The 27,410-nt window shown below is 37.5% G+C and overlaps 1 protein-coding gene across 8 annotated transcripts in view; it reads right to left on the minus strand.

The window, feature by feature from the left end:
* frmd4a (FERM domain containing 4A) overlaps window positions 1–27,410 on the minus strand; it is a 107,541-nt gene that overhangs the window by 34,180 nt on the left and 45,951 nt on the right. For 7 of the 8 annotated variants that reach the window (XM_067390011.1, XM_067390010.1, XM_067390009.1 and 4 more), the window contains exons 2-6: window positions 16,204–16,269; window positions 7,535–7,629; window positions 6,642–6,734; window positions 3,207–3,291; window positions 29–85 (exon numbers count right to left, since the gene is read on the minus strand). In XM_067390011.1, coding sequence (XP_067246112.1) covers window positions 29–85; window positions 3,207–3,291; window positions 6,642–6,734; window positions 7,535–7,629; window positions 16,204–16,269 — 396 coding nt within the window. Of the gene's footprint in view, window positions 1–28; window positions 86–3,206; window positions 3,292–6,641; window positions 6,735–7,534; window positions 7,630–16,203; window positions 16,270–23,809; window positions 24,122–27,410 lie in introns of those variants that run through there. The other variant, XM_067390012.1, reaches the window with a different exon arrangement.

Here is a 27,410-nt window from a genome sequence, read left to right on the forward strand (position 1 = left end):
AATGATAAACAGTCCAACATGACCTTACCTGTAAGATGTAGGAGGCCAGTTCAAACACCACCTCGCTGTCCACCTCTATGAGCTCCTGGAGACAGGCAGAGAAAAAAGAAAGACGGTTAGGTTCAGGATCACAGCAGACAGGACATCTCCATTAATCTGTCTCTTATCTTATCTCTCTCTTTTTTAATGACCTGATCTGCTGACTTATCACTGAAGGGTCTATCTAAATCACTTCAGCTATTTCCTGTGTAATCAATAACAGGACAAAGCCACATACACACACATGAGTTTTTGGGATGAGGGGTTATTGAAGTTGTAGGGGGTCTTTATTACTTAAATGACCAAGACAAACGGAGCGATTCATTACCTTTGCGCGAACACAAGAATTTCAGGAATGTCACACACACACACACATTGGAAATCTGAGTCGAAAGTAAATTGTGAGCAATGAGCTCATGGTGGGAATGTGTGGTATGTGACCAATGACACACATTAACAAATACGAAATGTTTTTAGAATAATTAAGCACTTTTTGAAACATTTTAAAAACTTCAACAATATTCAGTAATATTGTGATTTAAAAAACAAAAAACAATTCTGTAACAGTTTAAAATAACTGTTTTCTATGTTAATATATTTTAAAGGGGACCTATTATGCCCCTTTTCACAAAATGTAATATAAGTCTCTGGTGTCCCCAGAATGGGTCTGTGAACTTGCAGCTCAAAATATCCCACAGATCATTTATTATATAGCTTGTCAAATTAGCCCCCATTTGGGTGTGAGCAAAAACATGCAGTTTTTGTGTGTGTCCCTTTAAATGTAAATGAGCTGCTGCTCCCTGCCCGTTTTCCAAAAGAGGGCGGAGCTTTAACAGCTTGCGCTTCGGTTGCTCAACAACAACAAAGACGGAGAATCTCACGCAGCCAAAATGACGATTGTCAGTAACAGTGTACAGTCTTACATTGTTCAAACTGGAGTCGGACACTGATGGAGAGACTCAGGAAGAACTTTTAGAATGCAACTGGACGTTTCTGAATGGTTAGTGGATAAATTTATGTAGTTGCTGAATTGATTCAACTCATCGACTAGCATGTGTTGCCATGTTAATCTTTTGTGCAAAACCCGAATGGACGCCTACTATACATAGCTTACCTGATTGTCAAACAGAGCCATACACACCAGGCTAATGTTTATGATTGCTATTAAATGCTGTGAATGGTCTAATATTTTTTCCAAAATATCGCTCCTTAGAAACGCTCCTTTTTTAGCAATCCAGCTTGCCAGGGTCAACTTGCAGGCTATCCAAGCTAACGAGACTCTAAATAGTGTTTTGTGCTCATTTGTGCAGCCAATGACAGAAAAGTTAGCATGCTTTGCTCAAACTTTTGCCATGGAGTTAGAACTGGTACACCGTTTTCACTTGCGAAAACAAAATGACAGCACTGGGGGTGGAAACACAGATTAAGGGGTGGTAATATTATAATAAGATCCCCTTCCTACATCACAAGGGGAGCAAAATCTGAGCGGCTCGTTTTTTCACATGCTTGAAGTAAAAAGCTTGGCAAAAGTTACTGGGTTGTCTTTTTTCACATTTTCTGGGTTGGTAGATGCACCAGGGACCCGATTATAGCACTTAAACACAGAAAAAGTCTGATTTTCATTTCCCTTTAAAATGTAAGTTGTTCCTGAATTTTCAGCAGTCATTACTCCAGTCTTCAGTATCACATGGTCCTTCTTTCCAACTTAAGTAAGCTTAGCTTGGCACTTAAGATTTTTTTTAATAATCATAAATGTTGAAAACAGTTGTGCTGCTTAACATTTTTGTGGAAACTGTGATATATTGTTTTTTTCAGGATACTTTAATAAATAGAAAAGAACAGCATATTTTCTAACAATGTCAAAATCTATGGTAACTTTTGATCAATTCAATGCATTTTATTCTCTGAATAAAAGCATTAATTGTTAAAAAAAACAAAAAACAAAAACAAAACTTTACAAATACACATACATAAATTACAAACATATATATATATCATGGAATGTACTATTTTATGCTGTCTGCCTAAAGGATAGTCGACAGAAAAGAGCTTGGAAATGTGCATGTTTTAATGGTGCCATAAGCCAATCAGAGATGTCATTTTCCAGAAGCTCCAAAGTGATTTGTTACATGGCATTTATAGCCTAGATGCTTCATGAGAATAGATGGAGGTAACAGATGTATGCACTTTAACCCCGGGGTAGGCAAGTTCGGTCCTAGAGAGCCGCTGTCCTGCAGAGTTTAGCTCCAACCCTGAAAAAAAACCTTCAGCTGCCTATAGCCTTATGCTGCGTCCCAATTTGCCTGCTTATACTACGCCCTAAAAGTATGTACTCTTTCTGTGAACAAAAAGTACTTTGGAGTGTATAGCAAAAGAGTAGACAAGCTTTGGTATATACTATCATGTCATACAATTGCGTCTTTTCTCTCTGTCGCATCCTGTCACCGTAAACTGGCCTGTCAATCATCTTACATCCTCCACATTTCATTTAGCTCATTTCCTACCGTATCGGAGAGAAATGCAGCACGTTGATCTGCAGTCGCGGGACTTTCATGTGGAGAACTCTCCTCATATTAATGCATAATGATGCATTTAAAAGTTAATGGCCAATCAGATCTTTATAAAAGTCCACATTGGTATTTGCAGATGAAAAATAATACAGATAACATTAGATAAATATTTTCTATCAGGTTAAACTGATTATTAGTCACTCAAACCTCTCAGCGTCGATCGCGCATATCCGCCACGTTTTGTAGTTTTTTAACACTTTTTACTCGTTTGTAGTTCTGAACTGAATCCTTGTCCAACTCGCAAAGGGTTGTGGGCAATATTAGCCTTTATAGTGTGCACGGATCCACACTTCGAAAATCTACCAGAAATAGTAGACCATCCGGGGACTTTTGGCATACTCTTTTTCAACATACTATGCTTTGGGACACACTTATTTTAATCTCACATACTATTTAGGATGGATAGTATGGACATTGGGACGCAGGGTTAGTAATCCTGAAGAGCTTGATTAGTTTGTTCAGGTGTGTTTGATTAAGGTTGGAGCTAAACTCAGCAGGACAGTGGCTCTCTAGGACCGAACCTGCCTACCCCTGCTTTAACCAAAAGGGTAGTAGCTAATACTGCCCTCTACTGGTAGAACAGTGACAACAGTTTACCTTATAGATGCAGGACTTTGCATTGAGGAAGAACAGCTCTATTGTGGCATTGTCCTTAAGGTAAGAGATACTTTCTATGTAGAACCTGTTGAAGAGAAAATACACATCAAAATCAGGTTTAAAAAAAGTTTAAAAACAGTAGTTACATATACACTATACACATTATTAATTCATTCACAGATTAAGATTAGTTGAGAATATGATTCAAAATTGTTCAGTATGAGTATTGAGTACCCAATTCTGATTCCACTTTAGCAGGACATTCAAACAGTTTCAATGAACACACTGAAGGAAGCAATTGATTATATACACAGTCGAAGACCAATCACTAGAGGGCATCATGAACACTCTCTATTCCTTCTTGCTGCCTCCATCCCTCTCCAAACCCACAAAAAGAAAACAATTTCCACTGTACAAGCTTCATTTAGCACTCAGATTAGAGTTAGCAGGAACTACAACAACAAATACACACATAAATAAGTAATTGTCTCAAAATCAGTATAAATAAATAAGTGGTCTCAGCATGACATTTTTCATTTCAGCTGAAGGCTCAAGCTGTGACATTCACACATGGACTGTTACACAGACACACACATAAATAGATATATGTACAGATGCATGTAAAATGATAATATGACCTTGAACATACACTGAGGCACACAACAAACTTAAAATGAACCTTACGACATATGATACATGAAGACGAATGCTTTGAATCCGTGAGCGTTTAAAGACGTAACTAGCAGTGAAGAAAGTGATTTAGAGAGAGAGACAGTAAACGAGTGAAAGTGAGAGAGATTAAAGTGATTAAAACTGTATTGACAGCTGGTTTAATTTGAGATGTGAGACAGAGTGAGGCAGAGTCTTACACGCATCAAAGACTTTAGCTCTCTCCAATCAATAGCCCAATCACGAGCAGAAAGGATAACACACATACACACTGATGTACACAGGACATCATGCATGCATTAAAACTGGGCCTCTACTCCAATTTAAACTGCACTCACATGCAATAGCTCAAACAGAAGACATACAACTCTGCACACAACTATTAAAGCAAAATGCATGCGTGTGTATGCTTGCTTTTATGTGTTTGTGTCTGTGTGCGACCCAGAAGAGCAAAGTGATGCAAGTGGAATAGACTGAAAGAAAGAAAAGCAATCCAAATGTGTCCTAACAAATGGGTGAAATGCTGGGCTATTTTAATGCTGAGCTTGACAGCAATAAACCAGCATCCACCCACAGCAAGCGTGGTGATGTATGACTGTGTGCTGATTGCGACTTACACAGTAAAATACTGAGAGGAAGCAAACAAATTTGCCCACTATAACTCTCTCACGCACACAGAGTCATACAAACACACAAGCAATAAATATACTGGCTGCTCTTTGTATTGGTCATATTTCGAGGCAGATGCAATTAAAATCTAAACGAATCAACCCTCCCAGCAGATATCTGCTCTCGCCTTGCAATTCAAACACAGTCTGATTAACACTCAGCTGTTGCCATGGTGCTCAAATTGCTGGGGGTGTTAATAAGGGAATGGTGGATTCTGATTGGCTAAGTTCTCTGTAACTGCGAGTGAGCCGTGGTTTACTGACCATGCTAATTTGAAAGAATAAACAAACACATACACAAACCCCCTGTTACGAAAACACTCTTGACAGAAGTGGTGATGCCAATTCACTCTAAAAGTGTTTTTTTTTTTTTTTTACTGTGATTTTTTTTTTTTATGCAATAAGAATATATATATATATATATAAGGGGTGTAACGGTAGATGTATTCATCCCGAACCATATGGTATGGACGTCACAGTTCGGTTCATGCAGTTAAACAATGAATACAGTCAGTCACCGGCGATCCACACTATAATCCAGAAGGGGACGTGCACGGTCATGCAACACTGTTTGCTAACGGCCACAACAGGAAAAAGTGGCGAAGTAGAAGAAGAACAGACGATCAGGGCTGGGTTCCATTCCAATTTTAGACATACACTTCCAAACTTCCCTAAGCACTTCCCCTCAGGGGAATCTGCCACCATTTTGAAGTGCGTTCCACTTCGTGAAGTGGACGTGGGACGTTTATATGGATAGACCCTCGTCCCCTCGATTTTGACCAAGGGAGTGAGTCTACTCTGATGTACACTTCAAGCAGCTCTATATCCCACAATTCAACTTGATTGTGACGTCACAGCAGATCACGCTTAACTGAAGTGTATGATATATTGATTATTTTGGGAATTAATCACATTATAGCGTATAATATGTTTAATTATCTTGAGATTTAATCACATAATAATTGTAGCTACCTTATATTCATGGTCAAATACTATTGACATTTAGTTTAATTTAATTTTTCTCCAACAGCTCATATACCTATAGGATTTTATATTTTCTCAAAGAACTTATAAGCATATAGAATGTTGCATAAAACAAATTCATAAGTACAAAAGGGGTTATCAGCTCCATAGTGAATTCCAAGTGATCAAGGGCTTAGTGCGTATCATTTAAGCCTTATGCACGTGTTCCGCGAGTAGTGGACACTCGTGCAACGTAAGCAATGACGCACATCCAAGTCCACGAGACAGAGGGAAGTTAAGTAGTGAAGGGCATACAAATTTGGAGTGGAACTCAGCCCTAGAAATGCTCAACCGGTATTTCAACCGCAGAAAGACATCAATAAAACAGCTTGAGAATAATATATCACGTAGCATTACATTTACCTCGGGCAAGTCATTTACTGTCCACAGCATGTTAGTTCACGAGAGAAATGAACTCTAGAGGGGTGCATTACATTAAATATATGGACTATATTAGCTTATACATTTGTTGTATTTACTTTACCTTTAATGTCTTTAATGTTATTTAATGTTTAAATAAATTTGTCATGAAAACAAGTTATGACAGTGTGTAAATGATTATATTTCAAAAATGAATTGAATTAATCATTTTATAATTAGATTTAAAAGTTAATGCAAAACCTACCATATGTGCAATTTACATGTTCTTTATTATTATTTGAGTGTTGATTATTATATAAAAAAATAAATAGCAACTGAATTTTGGTTTTGGCTCTGTAGTTAATTGTAACCTTTAATATTACAGTAATTTGCAAGAAAAGGCTCCCCTGTATATAGTTTACAGCATTAGCTGAGATAGATTTATTTTTATTCTTACGAAAATGTTAATTATAATTAAATTTCTTTAAAGAGAGACACAATTTGTTCAATAAACCACTGTATAATAAAAAAGAAGAAAAAAGAAGCCATTTTATGTTGTCAATTATATATACATGTTTATTTCTTTCTTTTTTCAATATATTTTATTTAGTTTTATTAATTTTTGATAATTCACAGGCACATTCAAATGTCCAATTTGATGCTTAAAAACACAGTTTAAACATGTTTATTGTGTTTTTATTGCCATTGTACTTACCTTACGCAGAAGTAAAGCACAATGGGTCCAGATTTCTTGGGAAACTCATGTTCCAGCACACGACGATCTAACTGCAACCAGCTGAAATGACCCCTGAAACACAGCCCAAGAGAAATGACTGATAGTATCTGTAACATCAACCGAAAATGTCTTGCAACATCTTACGTCTCATTCATAGTATCACCTAACGTCATAAAATATCATGCGAAAAATGAGCCACAAGAGGGGTGTTTTATGTTCAAGATGTCATCACATGTGCATTTTCATGCATAATTTAGTCTCAGGAAAGTATTGCATTGATATATATAAAATACTGATGCTAGTCTTAGCAAGTACCACTGACAAGCCAACACAATGTGTTTTAAATTGTATTTGTATAGGAAAATTTTAACTCACACTGTGTGTGCACTTGTTTCTGACAGAAATCCATTTGTCTATTTGCATGTTGTCCTTGGCGACTGCAAACTGTCAACCCCTTGTTGGGAAGGATCAGGGGGCGGATCAAAGGTCACCAGACAAGATTTCAAAATCTTTGAAAACTACATATAACACATTCCCCCAAGCACGCTAGCAGCGAGAACAGACATGATGCTGCTCTTGAGTTTGTATGTGTGCCTTAAAGAAATCATGCCAAGATACGTCTAACAAATGCTGCACAGCGGTAGGTCACACTGTGTAGGACTAAATGAAAAGCTGGTTGTCACAGAAAGTGAAGAAGGGAGAAAGAGGGAAGCCAATCATCTCCTGTGGCATTATCACAGCATGCTCACTCATCCAGAGTCCTGACACAGTCAGAGAGCTGAACTATTCATGACTATAGCTTCATCTGACAGTCTTTTTTCATAGGTTAGAGTTTGGTCTAGTATTTCATGGGATGTGCTGGGTATACGTACGTCTCATCTACGTAAGAGATTCCAAAATATTCTTTCTCCTTCAGGTTGAAATGGGATGCCACCAGGTCTAGAAGATCCTTCGCCATTAGCTTGGGCTGAGACAGAAAAAGAAAAAAAAGTGAGGCTTCATCACAAAAGAGATCTTTTCATTCAGAATATACACACAGACAAAAACACCCGGATGTGACACACACACACACAAGGTCAACGAGTTGGCAGGCTGTGAGCGCCGTATTCTGATGAGTATTGATGCACTGCAGTGACTCTGCAATTTCATGCCCACACAGTCTGCAGTCTGTGTGTGTTGCATCTTGAACAGAACTTGATTTGCTGCAAAAATAATCTCCAAAATATGCTCATATAACTGGCATATTTGCTCTTAAGAATCGTTTTGATGGTTCTCATTAACAAACTACAGAGATTTTTGACTTAGAGATGACACACACCCAGAACATTGTGGAAAACTGAGAAACACACCAGTTGTCACGCTGTCTATGATTCTGCTAGCTCTGGGTTTTCCCTGTGTGTATAAGTGAGTGTAAAGTGTGTGTGTCAGAGCCAGCGTGTGGTGAACCATGGGTGTGTCACTGGGCTTTGAGCGTAGACATTGAAATCACTGGAGTCCTGGGACATCTCTGTACAGCTTACCAATCTACCAACATCCACACACAACCATTTATAAGTAGAGAGCTTTTAACCTCCCTTTCCAAAACCATGTGACAAAATGACAACAATATACTCACGACTTGTTAGTTATGTCAAATTCACATATTAGTAGGGGTGTAACGATACGCTCAGCTCACAATACGGTACGTATCTCGATACGGAGTTCACGATACGATACGCATCACGATATTTTGAACAAAATGAAACTGAAATTCAAACAAGATTTATTCAAAAAACATTAACAAATTTCAATAATTTTCCTTGTTGTACATACAAGATCACATTTCAAGGTTTAATAAAAACCTTCTGTATTCAGATCAACAGCTGAATAGGTCTGTCTGTCACTGAAAAAGAATGTTAAATTTAACATGAACTTAGAATTATGAATAGGGACCGTTCACATATCGCGTCTAAAAACGCGTGGAAGGCGCGGCCACACCGCTTCTCCTTTCCAAAGCGCTTGCGCTCCCATGGCGTCGGTCGTTGCTATGCAACCATGAACTGCGCTCTCCAAGAGGATCAGGAAGTTTCTGCAAAGGATAAATGATTTCTAGCCCTTGCATTAGCTTTACTACTAGATATATTTATGGGGATAAGAAAACCACCTGTACAGCTATGATCAGCTGTTCGGCTGAGCTTTTGCTGTTTTGTTACGGAAAGGCCATAGCTGATCGGTTGATGCTTGTCACACGACCTGCGGTGCGCTTGCGGCATTCTGAGAAGTTGAGAATTGCATGCGCGTCACGACCGCGTTGATCCCATTATGAGCGCACCTGTCGCGCGGCTACATTTGAAATAACTGACTTGCACGCGGAAAAGACGCAATATGTGAACAGCCCCGCGGAACTTCTTAAAGCAAAGCATCGCAAGCATCTTTTGCTTTTCTGTGAGCACAGATGTTGCTGTGGCACTGCGGAAAGCCACGACTTTTCTCACGCGACCAAGCAAGAGACTGACGCGAGAAACGTTTAAACCTGCTTGCAAGATTCAATGTGTGCCCGAAACACTTACTGAACTAGAGAGCTGATTGAGACAGACCATTATATGCGGTGACAACCGGCTTCTCTCACTCCCACCTTGCAGAGTAGGTCACGTTGGCAGCTCAACCAATAAGATTTGACTGCCATCATATCGTAAAAGCATTTTTGCATCGCGATATATCGTACTGCGATAAATCGTAACACCCCTACATATTAGTGTATTTATTTTTTTTATGTGTATTCAAGAATGCATTTCTGTGGGTATATAATACAGCTCAAAAGTTTGGGAACTGATTTTGAATGATTATTTAAAGAAGTTACTTTGCTCACAAAGTCTGCATTCATTTGATCAAAATTACAATAATATAACAGTTTTTTATTTTTATATATTTTACAATTTATTCTGGTAATAGCAAAGTATTTTTTGCAGCCATTACTCCAGTCTTCATTGTCACGTAATCCTTCAGAAATCATTCTAATATGCTGTTTTTCTTTGATGATTTGATGAAATAGAAATGTTTTGTAGCATTATAAATGTCTTTACTCTCACTTTTGATCAATTCATTGTGTCCTTGCTGAAAAAAAAAAAAAAAAAAAAAAAAAAAAAAGCTGACCCGAAACTTTGGATGGTATTGTATGTTTGGCTGTGTATACATATACATTTTGTATATGGTTTTTGTGTTTCTTTTTATATGTATGGTTTATCTGTGTTTGTGTGCACACTTATTATTCACAAAATGATATGTTAATAAAAAGTACACAAGTAAAAAGCACTGAAAAGAGCCTGACAAAGATCAAAAATCATCAAATCAAATTAAAACAAGATGTGCACTCAATATGCAGAAACATTGTGTGCATGAGCCTGTGTTCAAAATACTTTAATTACTGTTTCAATTTCAACACATACCATTCTGAATTAAGAACACACATAAATACAGAGACACACACACACACACACACAAACGCACACGCAGCAACAACCCTCTTTATAAGAGAGCCAGCCCACCCACACACACTAAAAATAGCACAGCAAAATCTGGAGCAAAAGTATGATCACTGCCACAACCTCTGCTTAAAGCCTGTAGAATTACAAGATTATCATTATTTTTCTTGTGTATTATTACATTTTAAATTGTGATTTCGATGAAGGAAGCTCTTAAAACCTACTTGTTCCAAAACCTAGTGAGCTGCCTGCCTAGACCTAGAAAGTTACTCTATCATAAGTACACAACAGTAAGCATGAAGTTATGCTGCCAAATAAGATACATAATTAAACAGAGAAAAATATCAACAAAAGTTCAATTCAAGTAAGAAAGTACTATTCCTGTCAATAATATCATGTGCTATGTATTTTTATAACTCATTAGAACAGCAATTACCAAACTTTGTCAACCGAACCCACTTTGACCTACAATATTTACTTGAAGTACCCTCTGAGATTTTAAGTTAGTATTTTGATCATTTAATAACACATTTGCATATTTATGGTTCATTGATGTGGGTACGTACTACATAGTCACAACACATGAAGATTAACAAATATTTTTTTCAGTTTAAATATTTAAAATTATTTAAATGTTTCATTTTTATGATTTAATTTATTATTAGCTTTTCATCAACTCACAAACCCGCTGGAGTTCCCTTGTGCCTTTCCCAGGAGTTAATGAACCCATTTGGGAAAATGCATTTTTTTTAGCAGGTTTTAGCATTAAATATAACCTGCTAAACCCTCCTGAATTCCGCAGTGCATCTCACGTGAGGGCTATTTGTGTGGCCAGAGGAGTTTAAGCCAATGTAGAGCATCTAAAATAATTTCAAATGAGGTTCCATTTCAGTTAGATATTGCCTTAGAAGGCAGTTGCCTATGTAGAACGTAGGATTTTAAGTATCCTCATACAGCTTTAAAAAAACCCCTTTGCGGTCCTCTCTGATTCATTACCCTCCCTTCAGGTCTGATCTTAAAAACCCAGCTTTCAACAAGACATCTTGTTTTAGATATTCTTTTATCTTTTTTGCCATTAACGTTGTGGTTATTCACACATGAACCAGTCAGTATATTATGAGATTGTTCACCTCTGGTTCTTCAGGTGAGACATGCAACTCTGTACCACATCAATCAACTGGCACATTTAATCTCATCATTCAAAGCAACGTGGTGTGAAACAGCCTGCTTCCTCAATTAGCCAAAGCAACAGTGTAAGCGAGTGTCTGCGGTAAGAAGAGGAAGTGGGTTTAATATGACCGCAATTTTCAATCTTGACCCATTTGTAGCGGTGTATGTGTTTGTGCAGTTGAGAAAATGAAAAGAGCTAAAACTCAAACCATATCCATTTTCTTAAAGAATGACAGTATATTCTATCTCTTTCTGCCTCATTCTCTCTCTGTTTAGCCTCCAGACTAGATAATGACAGTAACTGATGTAATAATGTGTTCAGAGTTTCTGAAATGTGCAGATAAGAAGGATAAAGCAAATTAATATCCTGTTAGTGTGCATTGAGGGCCATCAATATGAGCGCTATATGGTTTTAACAGATTTAATGTTGGATGGCTATCATCTCCTCTCTGCCATTACACTTACAGAGGTTGATGCAAATCACAGACACATGTTTCCACATGGAGAAGCATGTGATAGCGCGTGTGGCCGTGATGAAGAATATCCGGACTGTTGTGATTTGATATCATTAAACAGTGGGTGTCGGATCAGGACGAAAGAGCGATGACAAGAACATGCGCCGTAAGGTCTCATCAGGTCTAGATCACAGAGATGAGAGATGAGTCATCTTTCATCACACAGACTGACTTTAACACAGTGATACCCTAGTATTTTAGTTGAGGATTTATCTCTGTTAAAACATGTTATATGATCAAGAATGCAGACTAGATACTGCCCTACTCTGTACATTGTAAAATAATAAAAGCCAAAAAACTGTAATTGAAAATTGTGAAATTAGTGAAAATTTTGGCAGTGGAAGTAAAAATTTTAAACCGTGTTAACTACATTTGAGAGGAAGGATCGAGCTAGAACATGAGAGGACCCAACAGCACCTGCTTTGACTCACCATGGAAAATGACAAACACATACTAAACGCATAATTCACAAAATTACAGCCTGTTATGGAGAGACAGGTGGGAGTTGCTAACGAGCAGTTAGACAGCTGAAAAACAGAGCAAGTTTATACAAAAAAATACTGTTGACAGCTGTTATTATAAGACCGTCTACCTAATTATAAACTAAAATCATGTCAAAACTGCTAACAAAAAAATAAAAAAGGAAACGCAAAAGAATTAAAGCCAATACAGACTGGATATTTTCAACAGCATTGTATGCAAATAAGACTAAAGACGATGATACAGCATCAAAGTTTAGTCTATAACGGGACTATAAAATCATTCAAGAAGATGTTGCCAGTCGCACAGTGCAAGATCATCCACGATAACCTTCAGAATGGTACATTGCCTCTAATGAGACGAGGAAGAAGAGAGGAAGAGGAGGCAGTTAAATGAGGCTCCAGAGAGATCCAACAGAGACCCATCACTGAACCAGTCAACGATTTCACCACTGCATTTGTAGAAGTGTTGTCACACTGGATTTTAAGTGTGAAAATGACTTCGATATCCTTCTACAACCTTCTACAACTTCAATCAATGCACAGTAAATTAAAACTTTTTAATTGATTAAAATTATATCTAATCAAGTTTCCTACGATCAGTGTTATTTTAGTATAATTGATATACTATCATAGTTTTTAATATTTTAAATTTGATTTTATTTTTATATTTTCATTTTAGTTTAGTAAAGCTGTGTTTCCACCGCATGAACTTTACCCAGGAACTAGGGTCTTTGGGGAGGGACCAGGGTCTAAATTAAGGTAAAAATTTCCCCCTCAGAAAGTCCCTGCTCACAAAATAGTAGTTCAGGAAATTTTGGGGGTGGGACTTGGGCACTGAACATGCTGATTGGTTGAGTTCACACAGCATTTTGATTGGTTGACTCCACGCAGCATTTTATTTCAACCACCATCTTTAAAAGTCTGTTGCAGCGCGTGCAGTAAAGAGTTGTTTGCTATTGAATCAACAAGGGAGTTTGAAAAATACAAGGACAAGGTTCAGGCTTTATTAAGCTTATATGTGGAGGACGAAATCCAGCGGGAACTAGAAAGTCGTGTGTAGTCCTACGCAAAGTCCCTTTAAGACAAGTCATTTCACTTGGCGGTCATCTTTGAAATACCTCTTGAGCATGCAAGCGCAGCTCCTATCTCTTTGAATGGGGAAACATCAAATTCTCCAAAGCTGTTTGTCAAGCTTTTGATTAAATTTCATATTTGAAATCACCAATGAAATCTGATAACTGTCTCATAAATTTTGTTTCTAAACGCTTGAATCATGACAAAAAACTGTATTTTTCAGGCTGTATCAAGCTAATGCGCAGTTCTAAATGCGCGTCTCTTGTGTCTCATTTCGGAGAAGTGCATCTGACTGTTTCTATAGGAACCGGAGCTTCTAACGGCCGCTGCAGTGATGCCATGACTTTACCAGTCGGCGATTGCCACTTATTTAGAAGGTGGGACTTATTTCGCCATATTGCACGTCTTGTGTTATTCTATAGTCTTTGGTCCTCACCGGACTAATTTGCCTAATCTTCATAGTACTTCAGACCGCAACAGCAGGGGGGAAAAGTTCCTGGGACAAGTTATTCCGAGTAATTTCAGTGGAAAGAGTTTTTGTCATTTTTGTCATTCATATTAGCTTTATTTTTAAATATATCAATATTTTTTTTATTAAAAAAAATTATTTGGTTAATAATTTGTATTACTATATAAGTTTGTATTTAAGTTTCTCATAAAGAAATAAAAAAAATTATGCAAAACTGGCAAAATGAAAGTTCTGTGAAAAATCTGTGATGTTTAGAAGTGGAGTTGTTTTAAGTGGATGGTTAAACTTTGCAATTAATCCGAAAATGATGTGCGTTTCAAACTGTACTGATTAACGATCCCTATACTAGACATCGCACTTCCTGCGATGTGACTATCGTGGATGTGCACATCGTGATATCGATGCTAAAACAAGACATCGTGCAGCCCCAGTACAGAATGCAAAATCTAGTGTGACAGCCCCTTCAGTTATCAAAGTTCTTTAGCTTTACCCTGTTAGGTACATCAACACAATTTCTCTAACAGAAAAAGAGAAGAGCTTTTCCTCAAGGAACATGCAGAACTTGGAATAACACCTGAATTCTCAATAGCCCGATTAACCTACACTACCTTCTCCAGAACATCTGCCCACATGGAGGAAGAGAGAAAGGAGGAAAGGAGAAGTCAGAAAGCAGAAATAACAGGCTTAATGTTTTAGCCAATGCTAAAAGAACATATATCTAAGTACTCACGACTAAAGTAGGACAAATGTGTAAAGATTATGGAATAAGCGTTTCTGCAACAGCTCAATAAATCATAAATTGAAGAGAGAGTGAGGAAATACATGAAACACTGCCTTATTTTTTTCTCCTCTTCCCTCTGCCACATCCATTCTTTTTTTTCTCTCTTCCTGGAAATCCCTTCTTTTCCTTTTCCTCATCCTCTTACCTGATTGTTAAGGACTCTTTCACCTCCTCTCCTTTCTAGATTTCTCTGTTTATTAGACCAAAACTGCAACCGCAATCAACTCAAGCAGCATTTTAGAGGAGAGAAAGAGGGTATGTGGAAAATGAGAGATGGAGAAGGCAGAGAAATTACATTTCTCCAACTATGATGGAGTTTAAACTGGATTGGAGTCTAGAGGAATCAGGTCACCTAACTGCACCTGACAGGCATGAGAGAGAGAGAGAGAGAGAGAGAGAGAGAGAGAGAGAACAGACAAAAAACAGAATACAAAAAATAGAACACAAGAAGAGAACAAAACAAAAGATTTGAATTTTAATTTAAACTTAAATGAAAATTAGAGATGTTACCTTGGCAAGTAACTGAAATAAAACAAGTTTAATTATTAAAATGACAAAAAAACGTATTTATTTATTTATTTTAAATTAAACGATACAGAAATATTTAAAACAATAATAGTAATAAAAAAAATGACAAACTTAAAACTAAAATTAAAATGAAAATATTAAAAATAAAAGGTAATTTCAAATATAAATAAATAGTACAATAGCATAAAAATAATAAAGAATAAACAGAATACAATACAAAAAAATGACAAAACAAGACAAAGGAGATTAGAAAAATAGAATAAGAACTTGACTTTACATGTGTTCAGTGACTAAGATGCCACAGGCAGCGTTTACCTCATGATTAGGGATTTCCTGAGAAAGTTCATGTGAGTGTTGAGGAAACAGAGTTATGCTAGGGAGACAGTTCTGTTTATATTGAGGTCTGAGGGCTGATGGGGCATGAGAGACAGACAGTGTTGTTATGGAAACTGAACTCATCCTGAGAGAAGATGTTTGCGGTCTGATAGGAGGATTTATGGAGTGTTTTGGGCAGGAGGGGGCCACTGTATGCGTGATTTGAGAGGCTGCCTGTTTGGGTCGTTATGGGAACCAAAACCTGGCAGACTGGCTATTAGTGGAACTGATGTTTAAAAGACACTTGAGAGACAGACATATGCATACACATATGATTGAGTTCAGGGCAGGGTGACTGAACCTCAGAGTCTCTTTGGCCATGAAACCGGAGAAGGGTATTAAGAAGTCATATTACACATACACACAGAGCAAACATTCAAACTCATACATGCACAGCCCGATAAAGAGCCTGTTTCCACAAGACATTAATAAAGTCTCAGAGGAACAATGAGGATTTCCCTTCCCAGACAAACGAGAGAAAAACCTCAGACCTTATCACAAAAACATGCACTAAAACTTCACACCTATATATCAATATTACTACTACTTTAATATTTCTGCACGAATGCTTGACATTTTGTGGGTGAATCGAGTCAAACATAATAATTTATTTCAACAAATTTACAAACCTACAATATCACATTTGGGTCATGTTGTTCCATTATCTGCATTATGTGTTGTCTTACCTGTACCAGGAGCTCCAATTTCCTGTCATCCAGGAGATGGACCTGACATCTCCGCCCTTCCGTCATCTGTTGTGGAGGGAGAGAGAGAGAAAGAGATTAACGAAAGCACATTCACAGCAGGGTGAAATCAACTGTAAATACTAGGTCATGGTGACATGACAAAAATAGAAACTCTCCTTCCACACATGCAGCGCAATTCCCACTCAAGCAGCAGAATTCAATCTCTTTCACTCCCCCACACACACACACACACACACACACACACACACACTTTTAAAGTGAATTATCTCACACTTCAGCGCTGATGTTGAGTAGCTTGGATTTTTTTTTTATTAGGATGTCATAGGTTATTTTGATTCAACCCCTTCTGGTTAAAACATAGTTAAAGCTGCAGTCCGTACGTTTGTCGCCATCTCTGTTTGAAACCTGAAATTGCAGTTATTTTTCGGAATTATCATCTTTACATGGGTTGTGCATCGGCACGGCTCCTCAGCGTGGATGAATCTAATGTTTGCTGTGAGTCACCGCACTGGTGTAGATACTGTACTTCGGAATCAGATTGTAGTCTTGGAAGTATGACCAAAATAAGAATTTTCACCGGAAAATGTCATCTTAACAATTAAGGACTCTTTATGTAAACAGACGTGATGTAATGACACAAAGACAAACGCTGACATGCTCGAATTTCCCGCAGAAACCTACCAGTACCACTCGAATTACAAAACATAATTACAAGCTTACCATTGTGAATCGGGCTAAGGTAAGGAGATGAACACTGGCTGGTTATGTACTTGCTCAAAAATTTATTTTTGATCATTTTTAACCAAAAAATGTACGGACAACAGCTTTAATTAAACACATTTAACTTGGCTACCACCAATCTTTACAAAATGTAGAAATAATACTGTAACAAAAACAAACAGATGAAAGGCATGAAGTCTCACAGAGTACATGCAGACTTTTATAATTGGTCAGAGATGAGATACTAATTTCCAAATAGTGTTGTTTTAATGTTCTGCACTTTGGAAATTTTTTGACTGACATACAAAGCAAGCAACCACAGTTTATTTTGTATTTACATGTCATTTAGGGTCAAGTTTATCTGAAACAGCTGATACTACAATGTAAAATGCATTTAAAAAAAAAAATGGGAGTAACATTTACAGAAAACACCAATTTTGTAATCAAAGTAGAGCTGTCAAACGATTAATCGTGATTAATCGAATACAAACTAAAAGTTTAAGTTTGCCTTGTGGGTGTACTGTGTGTAATTATTATGTACATATAAATACAAACACATTCATGTATATATTTGAGAAATATGTACAAGTATATGTATTTTTATATCATTTATATTATATATATACAAATATTTTGTACATAAATAACATATTTCTCTTAAATATATACATTAAATGTGTATTTATTATACATATTAATTACACACAGTACTCACACATATATTTTGCAAACTCAAACTTTTATTTTGTATGCGATTAATCATGATTAATCGTTTGACAGCCCTAAATCAAAGTAAAACTAATGTCCTAAAGATTATTTCACAAACAAGTTCTGCTTGTGAATATCTAGCTTAATTGCTTCTAATGTAAACTCTGCAATTGTGGCTTTATTATGGACCATTAAAGCAATAGTTCACAACATAATTCTGTCATCGTTTATGTTGTTCTAAATCTGCATGGCTTTTTCTTCTGTGGAACACAAAAGATGATTTATGAAAATATCCATATAGTAAATGTCAATAAGGTCCAATGTTGTACAAAAACAGTAGAAAAAAAAAAGTAGAGCTTGAAAGCAGAAACAAAAAAAGTAGAGCTTGAAAGCAGAAACTTTCTTCAGATATTTCTGTGCGTTCTGCAGCAGAAAGAAAGACATACAGATTTAATACAACTATCCATTTAAACAGTTGCATACAAAACTCAAAACTACAGTTAACTACAAAAAAAAGTCACTTTGTATTGTACATGTCATGACTATACACATCACACATAAGCTTCCTTCAGAGAGATCAGGGCTTGCAGCTGCTGTTAATATCTGTGTTAATACAAAACTCCCCTCAACCATCGCTAATTCATGACAGAGGGATCGTGCCATGTCAGTCCGTATAGATAACTGCACCAGTGCACATTCTGATTAGTGCTTTGATTGCCATCTGCCATGGCAGGGAATGTCTTATTTTTATCAAAGCCAGAAAGGACTGCTCATAATTAATATTAAATTGAGTCTGCAGGAAAAACAAACACACTAACAACACAGATTCCTCCAGGCTAAAATGAGTGTGCAGTGCATTCAGAAGTCACACTGGGTGCAGTCAGACGTCCATTGTCCAGACGCACTCAACCAATGAAACATGTTTAGAGTTACTATCATCTGCACACTCCTATCGTTTGATCTCAAATCACTGCTCACTCCCACTTACTTTCCATTCACTCTCGCACACAATTTTTCTGAGTGTTTACTTAAGATTGCTGCTTCTGTGCCAAGCTGTATAGTAAACATCCCATTACGAGCAGGTGGACGGACACATCTGTGAAGAACAGATGTGACTAACAGCCATGTCATCCCTAGTGTTATATGGCCTTTAGTATTGAGCTGGTTGGACAACTCGAATACAAAGAACTAAAGTGCAACCCGATACTCCCATTATTCTTCTCCCTTCAAGAGAGCTTTTCATTTTTTTGTTTATTTTCTCTTAAAAGAAAAAATGTTTTGAAGGAATCTGAGAGTCAGTGAATGTGATACTAACAGTGGCGGTAGTTCACATTCATCAGTGGACTTTCCGTCCGGTTCCTGTTTATACATCCTGTATGGATAGAAGAGTCAGAAAGGCAGTAAGGCACTGACTCACTCTCTCTAGTGTGCTATATCGTGCTCTTATTCTATCTTTCCATGCTCTCACGCTCTCATCCACCCCCTCTACTTCTATATGTAGGCCAAGTTAAAAGGAATGTGGAGAAAGAGGAAGAATACAAGACGTTTCTTAAGCTTTTCAGTGTGGTGGTGTATGTAAGGACATCAGAATGGGAACATGTGGAGTGTTCTGGCTGCCATCAGGAAGCGCCGTCCCTCAGGAACACTAACAATGAGGCTGATAAAAGCAGCATGGCTCACATTTCCTCCACGCACACGTGGGGGGAAAAGACTGGAGGAGGGGAGTCACAGGACTAGAAACACATCCTTTCTTCCTCTTCTCCTCTGCCTTGCTTCTCAGCAGAGCTACGGACTACACAACCATGTGACAAACCACATGATTGATATTGTGTGCCCGAACGGACTGGTGTGAGTTTGTTATTGACCTGTGAAGATGTGTTTTTACAGGGGGGCTCGGCTTGATGAATTTCTCCTGGTTGTGCTACCACAGAAGTTAACTCAATAGCATAGCAACTCTAGCTCCTAAAAACTGATATCCTGTCTTCAGAATAACATGCCCTCAGGCAGCATTTGTATTCTTATCCCTCAACCTCTGAGTAGATCACATTTCCATATAATAAAGACAAACCTAAATCAATATGAACTGGCTCACCTGAATATGGTCCAGTCTTTACTTATGGTTTTCTTATTTAATTGCATAATTCCTTCCCTGGAGCTGCACATGACCCAATTAGGTCAGCTCATCTAACTTTTATGATACTCATTTATGAGAATAATAATTGTAGCATAATTGATCTAAACCACTGTGGTACCATTAAAACCATATCTCTGCTCTAGTTTAGGTATGGGTGATGACGGTTGACTAATCTAGTTGTCCAAAAACCAAATAGATCCCTTTGAAAGCATCTTTATGTAAACCCCACCTAAGAAAAACATCGGATTATGTTCAGTTAAACCGAAACCAGTCCAATTATACATGAATTCATAAAAAACAAAGAGCTGATTAGTGGTTTGGGCCACCCACCAATCGATCTTGAAAATATTCACCAATCGATCGTGAAAATATGTAGTTTTGCACATTCATACTTATGTTACAGTTTATAATTATATTTGGACTAAAAGAGTAAAAAAAACAAACAAAAAAAAAACAGCCAACAATAATAAATAAATAAATAAATAAAAACATGAACACATTTTATTAGATCCTTCCTCAAAGTGCAATATCTTTGTAGAAATAATATCATAATTAAACACAAACTACAATTTTTTTGTGGAAAACCTATAGAATTCAACGGAATGGATTTAAACGAAGTTAGACAGAGCACTACACTCTTATTCGCAACTAAAGGCATATTCAAATTAGCCAAAACATTTAATAAACAAATACTGTTGTGGGATGTGTAGAACATGCAAAACATGCAGATCCCAGAAGCAAGAGTTTGTGGCATCTGATATTGGGCTGACTTTCCAATCTTAAAGGTTAAACTTTACTACCGACCTTGCGGTAGCCAAAGCACCACAGTTTTGTTACATCATCACCATATTAAACCTCTTAAGGTTTGAGTCAGGCTTGATAGGAACACTTCCCACCACACAATAGGAGATTAAAACCTGAGGCTTTGAAGGCAGCAAACAGCATGCTGGTGATGGGAGCACATCCCTAAAGCCTGAAGCTCAAGATGTCAAACCTCCGCTCCACTAAATGAGAACACTTCTCACTGGGGTGTATCTGGGGGGGGGGGGGGGGGTGAACAGCTCTCAACCACAATGTCAGAATCTAACAATCAGGTGCTGGGAATTGTGTGTTTGCAGTAGTGTGTTTGTGTGCTGCGTCTGGTGTGGGGTTACAAAATGCCTCGCCTGTAATCACTGAACAGTGAGTCACTGCTTCCTCAGCTGAACTCCTGAGTGGCACACTACACTCACAGTGTCCTACGAACCTGTGATGTCATAGCACACACATTTTCAGTCAGTGTAATATTTGTAAACCATTGTAATTATTTTATAGATACTGAAAGTAGTGCTGCACAATTGATCTAAATGAAACCGAAATTGCGATATGGCTCAGTCGCTTATAAAGTGCATTTGGGAACGTAACACGCTAACCATCTTCCCAAACTTGTAACGAGAACGAGCAATTATAAACTGTTATCAACAAACTATATAAACTTTAAAGGCAGTTTTATGCCAAAATAACAGCTTGATAGTTTAACATTTGAAATTAAATAATGACAGCCATGTATACTTGACTAAAACTAATATTACTGTTGTTAAAAGTACTGATTTCGATACCAAGTTGGTACAGAAATGTAAAAAATGTGAGCGCTGTTGAGCGAATTTGTAAACACCACTGATTGGCCATTGTGTTCACAAGCTCAACATTTATGTCTGTGATTGGCTACAAAGATCAACACACGGGAGCGTTTGAAAGCACACAGAAATGTTTGAATTTGAAAACGTTTTGAAAGCGGGAGCAGAGGGTCTGAAAGCTTTCAGATGCTCCCGTGTGTATCTGTGTTAGCGCTCGGTGAAGAGCGTCATTGATGTCTATTTACAGCATGTTTTTGAAGCAATGATCATTGTAGCCAATCACGAACATGCTCATGAGCGTGTAAACACAATGGCCAATCAGAGGTGTTTACGAATCCGCTCAACAGCGCTCACATTTTTTACACTTCTGCACCGACTTGGTACCGACTTGTTTAATATTTTATTTAATAATAATCATCATAATTAATATTTATTATATTTATGTTTTATTATATTTATTTATTAACTATTATTTTTATTTTATAGTAATATTGTGCAGACCTACAATCAAGCACAGCAAACCTGGAGTGTTCAAAAAAAAAAAAAAAAAAATCATAGCTGATTTTCAATTAAATTCCACAAATCATGCAACCCTAATATAAAAATGCAGTTACTCTGATGCACACTGCAGAGGAGACGATTATAGTGTAATATAATCTGATCCGATGATAAACCCACTCTCTGGTGCAGATTTAAGATTGACCCTGATGCCCTGTTTAGGGTTTCATTGCGGTTTATCCGTACTAAATCCTAAGCTACATGTTAGCTTCACGTACACTCTCACTGAGTAGTACGATGTGTAGAAGATAGAGATTTAAGAGCATTTGAATTAGTGAACATCCAATTCAGATCATATCAGACAGATATTAAACATGGTAGGCGGTAGTTGATGTCCCTGTGGTGGTATAGGCCATCAGACACAACCCCATGCACACAGCAAGGGGGTATTTAGCCATTATTTCCAATTAATGGACATTGGCAACAAAATGACAGTGCACCACATTGACCACACATGCACAGGGAAATCACAAAGGCAAAAACAATCAATGTTCATCACAAATTCAGGCACGAATGAAGTGTCATGGTGCAGACTGACAAATGATAAAAGTCAAGGCGACTACAGGTCTGGTTTTCATGCCTGACCATGTGTGCTAGAGTACATCAGCCTGCTGACACTGCTGCCCTGCAGTGCAGACATCACAGGGTGAGCAGCACAAAAAAAGACATCCGTCACCCTGAGCCGGCAGGACCACAGCTGCCTAGATAGACACAGTCCGATCTGCTTTGTTTACAGTCAGTAGACAGACCCCAATCACAGGCTGTGCCTCAAAACCTAATGGACTGGCTATCTAGATTCTAGACAACATTTTAAAGGGCATGCGTGATGCCTAAGATAATGTCTAGGTATGAAGGTCACATCACCACAGAGATGAGGATGCCTGATGGAAGCCCAACATTTTTTTTGGGTCCATGCACCAATAATCCTGTCTAGGTAAGTAGTTCACATCTAATCAGTCTTTAGCAGCTGTAATAGGAAATTGCAACCAAAATGAAACTATGCAGCCCAGAAGTCAAAAGTTTTTGAGACACTGTTCAAATCAACATATATCTATGTATCTATCTATAACCATAATTCTATGTATTAATGTTGATGATGGCAATGTCCTATGACAGATTCCTATAAAAAAACAGCATTTTTTTAATTAGGTTTTGAGACAGCACAATCCTTTCTATGAGGCTGGCATAGGACATTTCAAGTAAATCTAATAAAGCAAGACTTAACACAGCTGCATTGTTCAAGGATTTTAAGGATATGACCGTGATGGTCACATGCATGCAATCCTTTTAAGTTCCTGTCACTATCCACAGCAGATCTGATCATATTCAGCTGTCAGCACAGGTTAATAGCCTTGGAAAAATGGATGAATGAGTCTGAATGGGCAGTAATGGTGACCAAGCAAAGCAAATAAGCTAGCAAGTTTAGTATGCAAACTCCTTTAAACACAACATTATTAGTTTCTAAAGAATCACCGTAAGGATGATGTTCGTCTAAAACGATAAACATTATGAGAAAACGATGCAGTATTCCTCAAATAACATGCCTGTGTTTCTAAGGTAAATGGTTAGCAGGCTAGCTGCATTACATGAACAGTTTACACTCTGAGGAGCCTTTCACCTCCTAAAATCAGATTTTAAGAAGGATATACTCCGGTTTATGGTCACAAATCAGTGCTCTATCGTGTGTTGTAATCAGTAATCGGAAAAAATTGAAGTATAAGTGTGTAGTTAAGTAAAAAAAAACATCACGTATTTAACGCATCCATCCTTCCATCGTCCCTTACAGACTGACTGAATCGGGAAGCGCGAGACCAGCTCAAAACAAGCGCGAGACGTGCGCGCGATTTACCTTGCTGGAAATCCTTTACGCTGCCGCGTTCAATAATTCCTCGCCGAAATAAAAATAAATGTTCTCTAACAACAACCACAGTAATCCAAATGGGTTAAGTCCGAAGAGAAAACGTTCGCACGCCGGCCTAAATCATCTTCGAAGTCAGCATCATCCATGCCGTTGTTGTGCTCCCCGGTGAAGCTGCACAGGCGGAGCGGAGCGGACTGACAGCGGCAGTGCCAGCACATCCCATCCCATCCTTCTCCGCTCTCAACGCGCTGTTTCACAGGGACCGCTGGCCTGCGTCCAGCAAGCAGATCCGCACAACACTATTCACACACACACAAGCAGTTCCTCCACAGCAAACCCCAACCCCTCCTCCTCATCCTCCTCCTGCTGCTGCTCCTCTTCCTCCGCCTTTCCCCCGTGACACCGGAGCGGTTGTGATTGAGCAAAACGCGACGCACACACTAAGCAGCCCAGCCTAACATTGCCATCAGTTTACTTCACACCATTGTTGTTAACTATTAATACTTTTAATTGAAACAAAGCTAAAATAAATTAAAATATAAATATTAGATTAATAATAAAAAAAAATCATTAAAAATTAACAAGAAATTTTAGAAATGGAATTAGAATTAGAAACGTCAACTGACTGAAATACGTTGAAGTAGGCCTATGCTAAAGCTATTTAATACATTACTTAATAAACATTATTTTTAAACATTAATAAATAGGCTAATAGTAACTAAATAATAGTAATAAAAAAAGTGAATAAGGGTTGAATCTGTCAAAAACATACCAATTCATTACAAAAAAGTAGCCTTCTAGTATAGGCTACCATGTTTTTTTTTGGACATGTACAGTAATTCTTGGAACAAGCTTGGAAGTACTACTTAAATACCACAGAAAATGATGGTATCAGATGCAGATCCATGGCCAAAAAACAAAACAAAAATGTAAATGTTACATGTTACTGCTACAATACTTTTTGTAAAGGTACAAATAACAATGTTTTTTTTTTTTTTTTTGATGTACAGTAGTACTATGGCAATGGAATGTTTTTAGTTTTGACAATGCACCTGGCAATACCATATTCATTGAAATACCTTTTGGTATAGTGCAAATAGTGTACATGGTATACTGTATAAATATGGTAACCATCGAGTACCATGGTAAATATCAAAGTACCACAGTATTACTATCTGATACTATGACTGTAAGGAATTTTCTGCACTGTGGAAAAAAGTCCTGGTCATGTGTGTGTGTGTGTGTGTGTGTAGATGCTGACCAATGGCTAACAGACCCACATCTGGATTTGCAGTAGAAATGCAGAAACATTTGGGAATGGGTTGCACTCTCTTTCCCTCTGCCTGACTTCTTCCGCCCCTCCGTTTCTAATTCAGATTTCCTCTCCCATTTGGTTTGGCCAGGGTAAACGAAAAAGGAGAGAGAAATGTTTGAAAGATGCTTTTAAACTGAACCGACTGTTAGAGGGAGCTGATTTGTGTGAACTCCTTCACACAGACGTCTAACGGTCGTTTCACCGCAAAGTAAACATTGCAGAGAACTCAATGAAAACTTTTACAAAAACTGGAAGGTGTTTTTTCTTGTAAGGGTCATAGCCTGCATGCATAAATTCTGCATAACGATTCACAAGAGCTATTTCTATCATTATCAGACCTTGACATAAAAAATATGGGTAACACTTCACAAAAGGTTTCATTTGTTAACATTTTTTAACTACATTAACACGAACTTACTATGGAAAATACTTCTAAAACTTATTTTAAAAAGTTAATTTTAACATTTACTACAATAACTTGCAATAAACAGTTATATTTTTATTAACTAATGTTAACAAAGTTTGAATAAATACTGTATCAAATGTATTGGACATTGATAGATGATGTTAGCTTCCATTTGATGACATTAACACACACACAGACATTTATCACTATGTAGAAGTAATTCAGCTTGTCCATCTGTGGAAATATTGTGCAATTAAAGGATTAGTTCACTTTAAAATGAAAATTACTCCAAGATTTACTAACCCTTAAGCAAGGTGTATATGACTTTCTTCTTTCTGATGAACACATTCGGAGTTATATTAATAAATATCCTGATGTGTCCAAGCTTTATAATGGGAGTGAATGGGACCAATGAGTATGAAGCTCAAGAAAGTTCATCCATCCATTATAAACGTACTCCACATGGCTTCAGGGGGGTTAATAAAGACCTTCTGAAGCTAAGCGATACGTTTGTGTAAGAGAAATATCCATATTTAACAAGTTATGAAGTAAAACATCTAGCTTCCACCAGACCGCCTTCCATATTCAACTTACGGAAAAAGCATAACCGATGTCGCGCCAGTTACACTTTGTCGTATTTTGAATACAAAAGGCATAGGACATAGCGTAAGAGCTTTGAACTGCGAGAGTTTTACACTTTCTTCGTAAGTTTAATACGGAAGGTGGTCTGGTGGAAGCTAGATATTTTATTTTACACCTAGGATGACTTAAGGGTTAAAGTGAGTTTTAAAGTGAACTAATCCTTTAATTCACAGTAATTCACTCATGTCTTCAGAAACACAAAAGCAAAGACAAAATAATAGAAGCAAACATTTTCTGTATCAGTTGACATTTTTGAATGACATTTTTCAAACTACACACAACATGTAAAAGTTCTTATAAATATACAAGTACATTAATATTTATGCATTATTAGTTCATTGATGCTTACTGGTAATTTAGGTAAGCACTGTTTTGTTATGATTTATAAAGTGACCTTTAAACCCCAGATGTAAAAAGAACCCAATTTCAATCATGTAATAATGTGAAAATCCTTTTAGTTTTTAAAAGCGATGCTGTAAAAGTTGCATCTCTCTACACTGGGGCATGATCAAATATCCCCAATGCACTGTCTTACAATGATATAGCCTAGAATTTCCACAGCCCTTGGTTTAACGATTTTCAGCCTTGGTTTAAACGCACTTGAACGATGGAGAGAAACACTGCACTGAGGGTCAGGATTTTCCATCTCTCTTCATCACTCTCTCACGCATACTCATGGGAGGGCCTTTGAAAAGTAATTGAAAAACACTCCAAACATAATGCAATTAGGCTTCAGGCTTACATTTCATTATTATCTGACTGCTAGTGATAACACCATCAATAAACAAACACAAGTATGTGAAGTCAATCTCAATGTATTTGTTGAATTTGATGACAGTTTGATCGTTCATCTTTTATTTAAATCATTATTGAGGTCATAACGAAGGTGGTGCAAGGTGAGCGAGTGTTAGTACCGCTGCAGTTTTTGGACCCCCAGCCACAGCGGAAACACTATTGTCCAATTTAAACAGTCCCTCATGATCTCTCTGCGCTCTCTAATACATATTTTAACTTCATTTATTGGCTCCTTCCTCTGGGCACAGGTCCCAACAGTGTTACAAGAGCCCGTTGTTTAAAACAGGCAGAGAGTGTGTATTTCTGTGCGTAGATGGAGGTGAACATTTGTACAAAAGGAAACCCTTGATACTGTGGGGGCGTTTCAGAATAAATGAGAATATCCAGGCTCACACGACTGTGACTGGGGAGAGAGAAGTTCTAATATAAAC

Source organism: Chanodichthys erythropterus, chromosome 7 (genome assembly GCF_024489055.1).
Source record: "Chanodichthys erythropterus isolate Z2021 chromosome 7, ASM2448905v1, whole genome shotgun sequence".
Lineage (NCBI taxonomy): Eukaryota > Metazoa > Chordata > Actinopteri > Cypriniformes > Xenocyprididae > Chanodichthys > Chanodichthys erythropterus.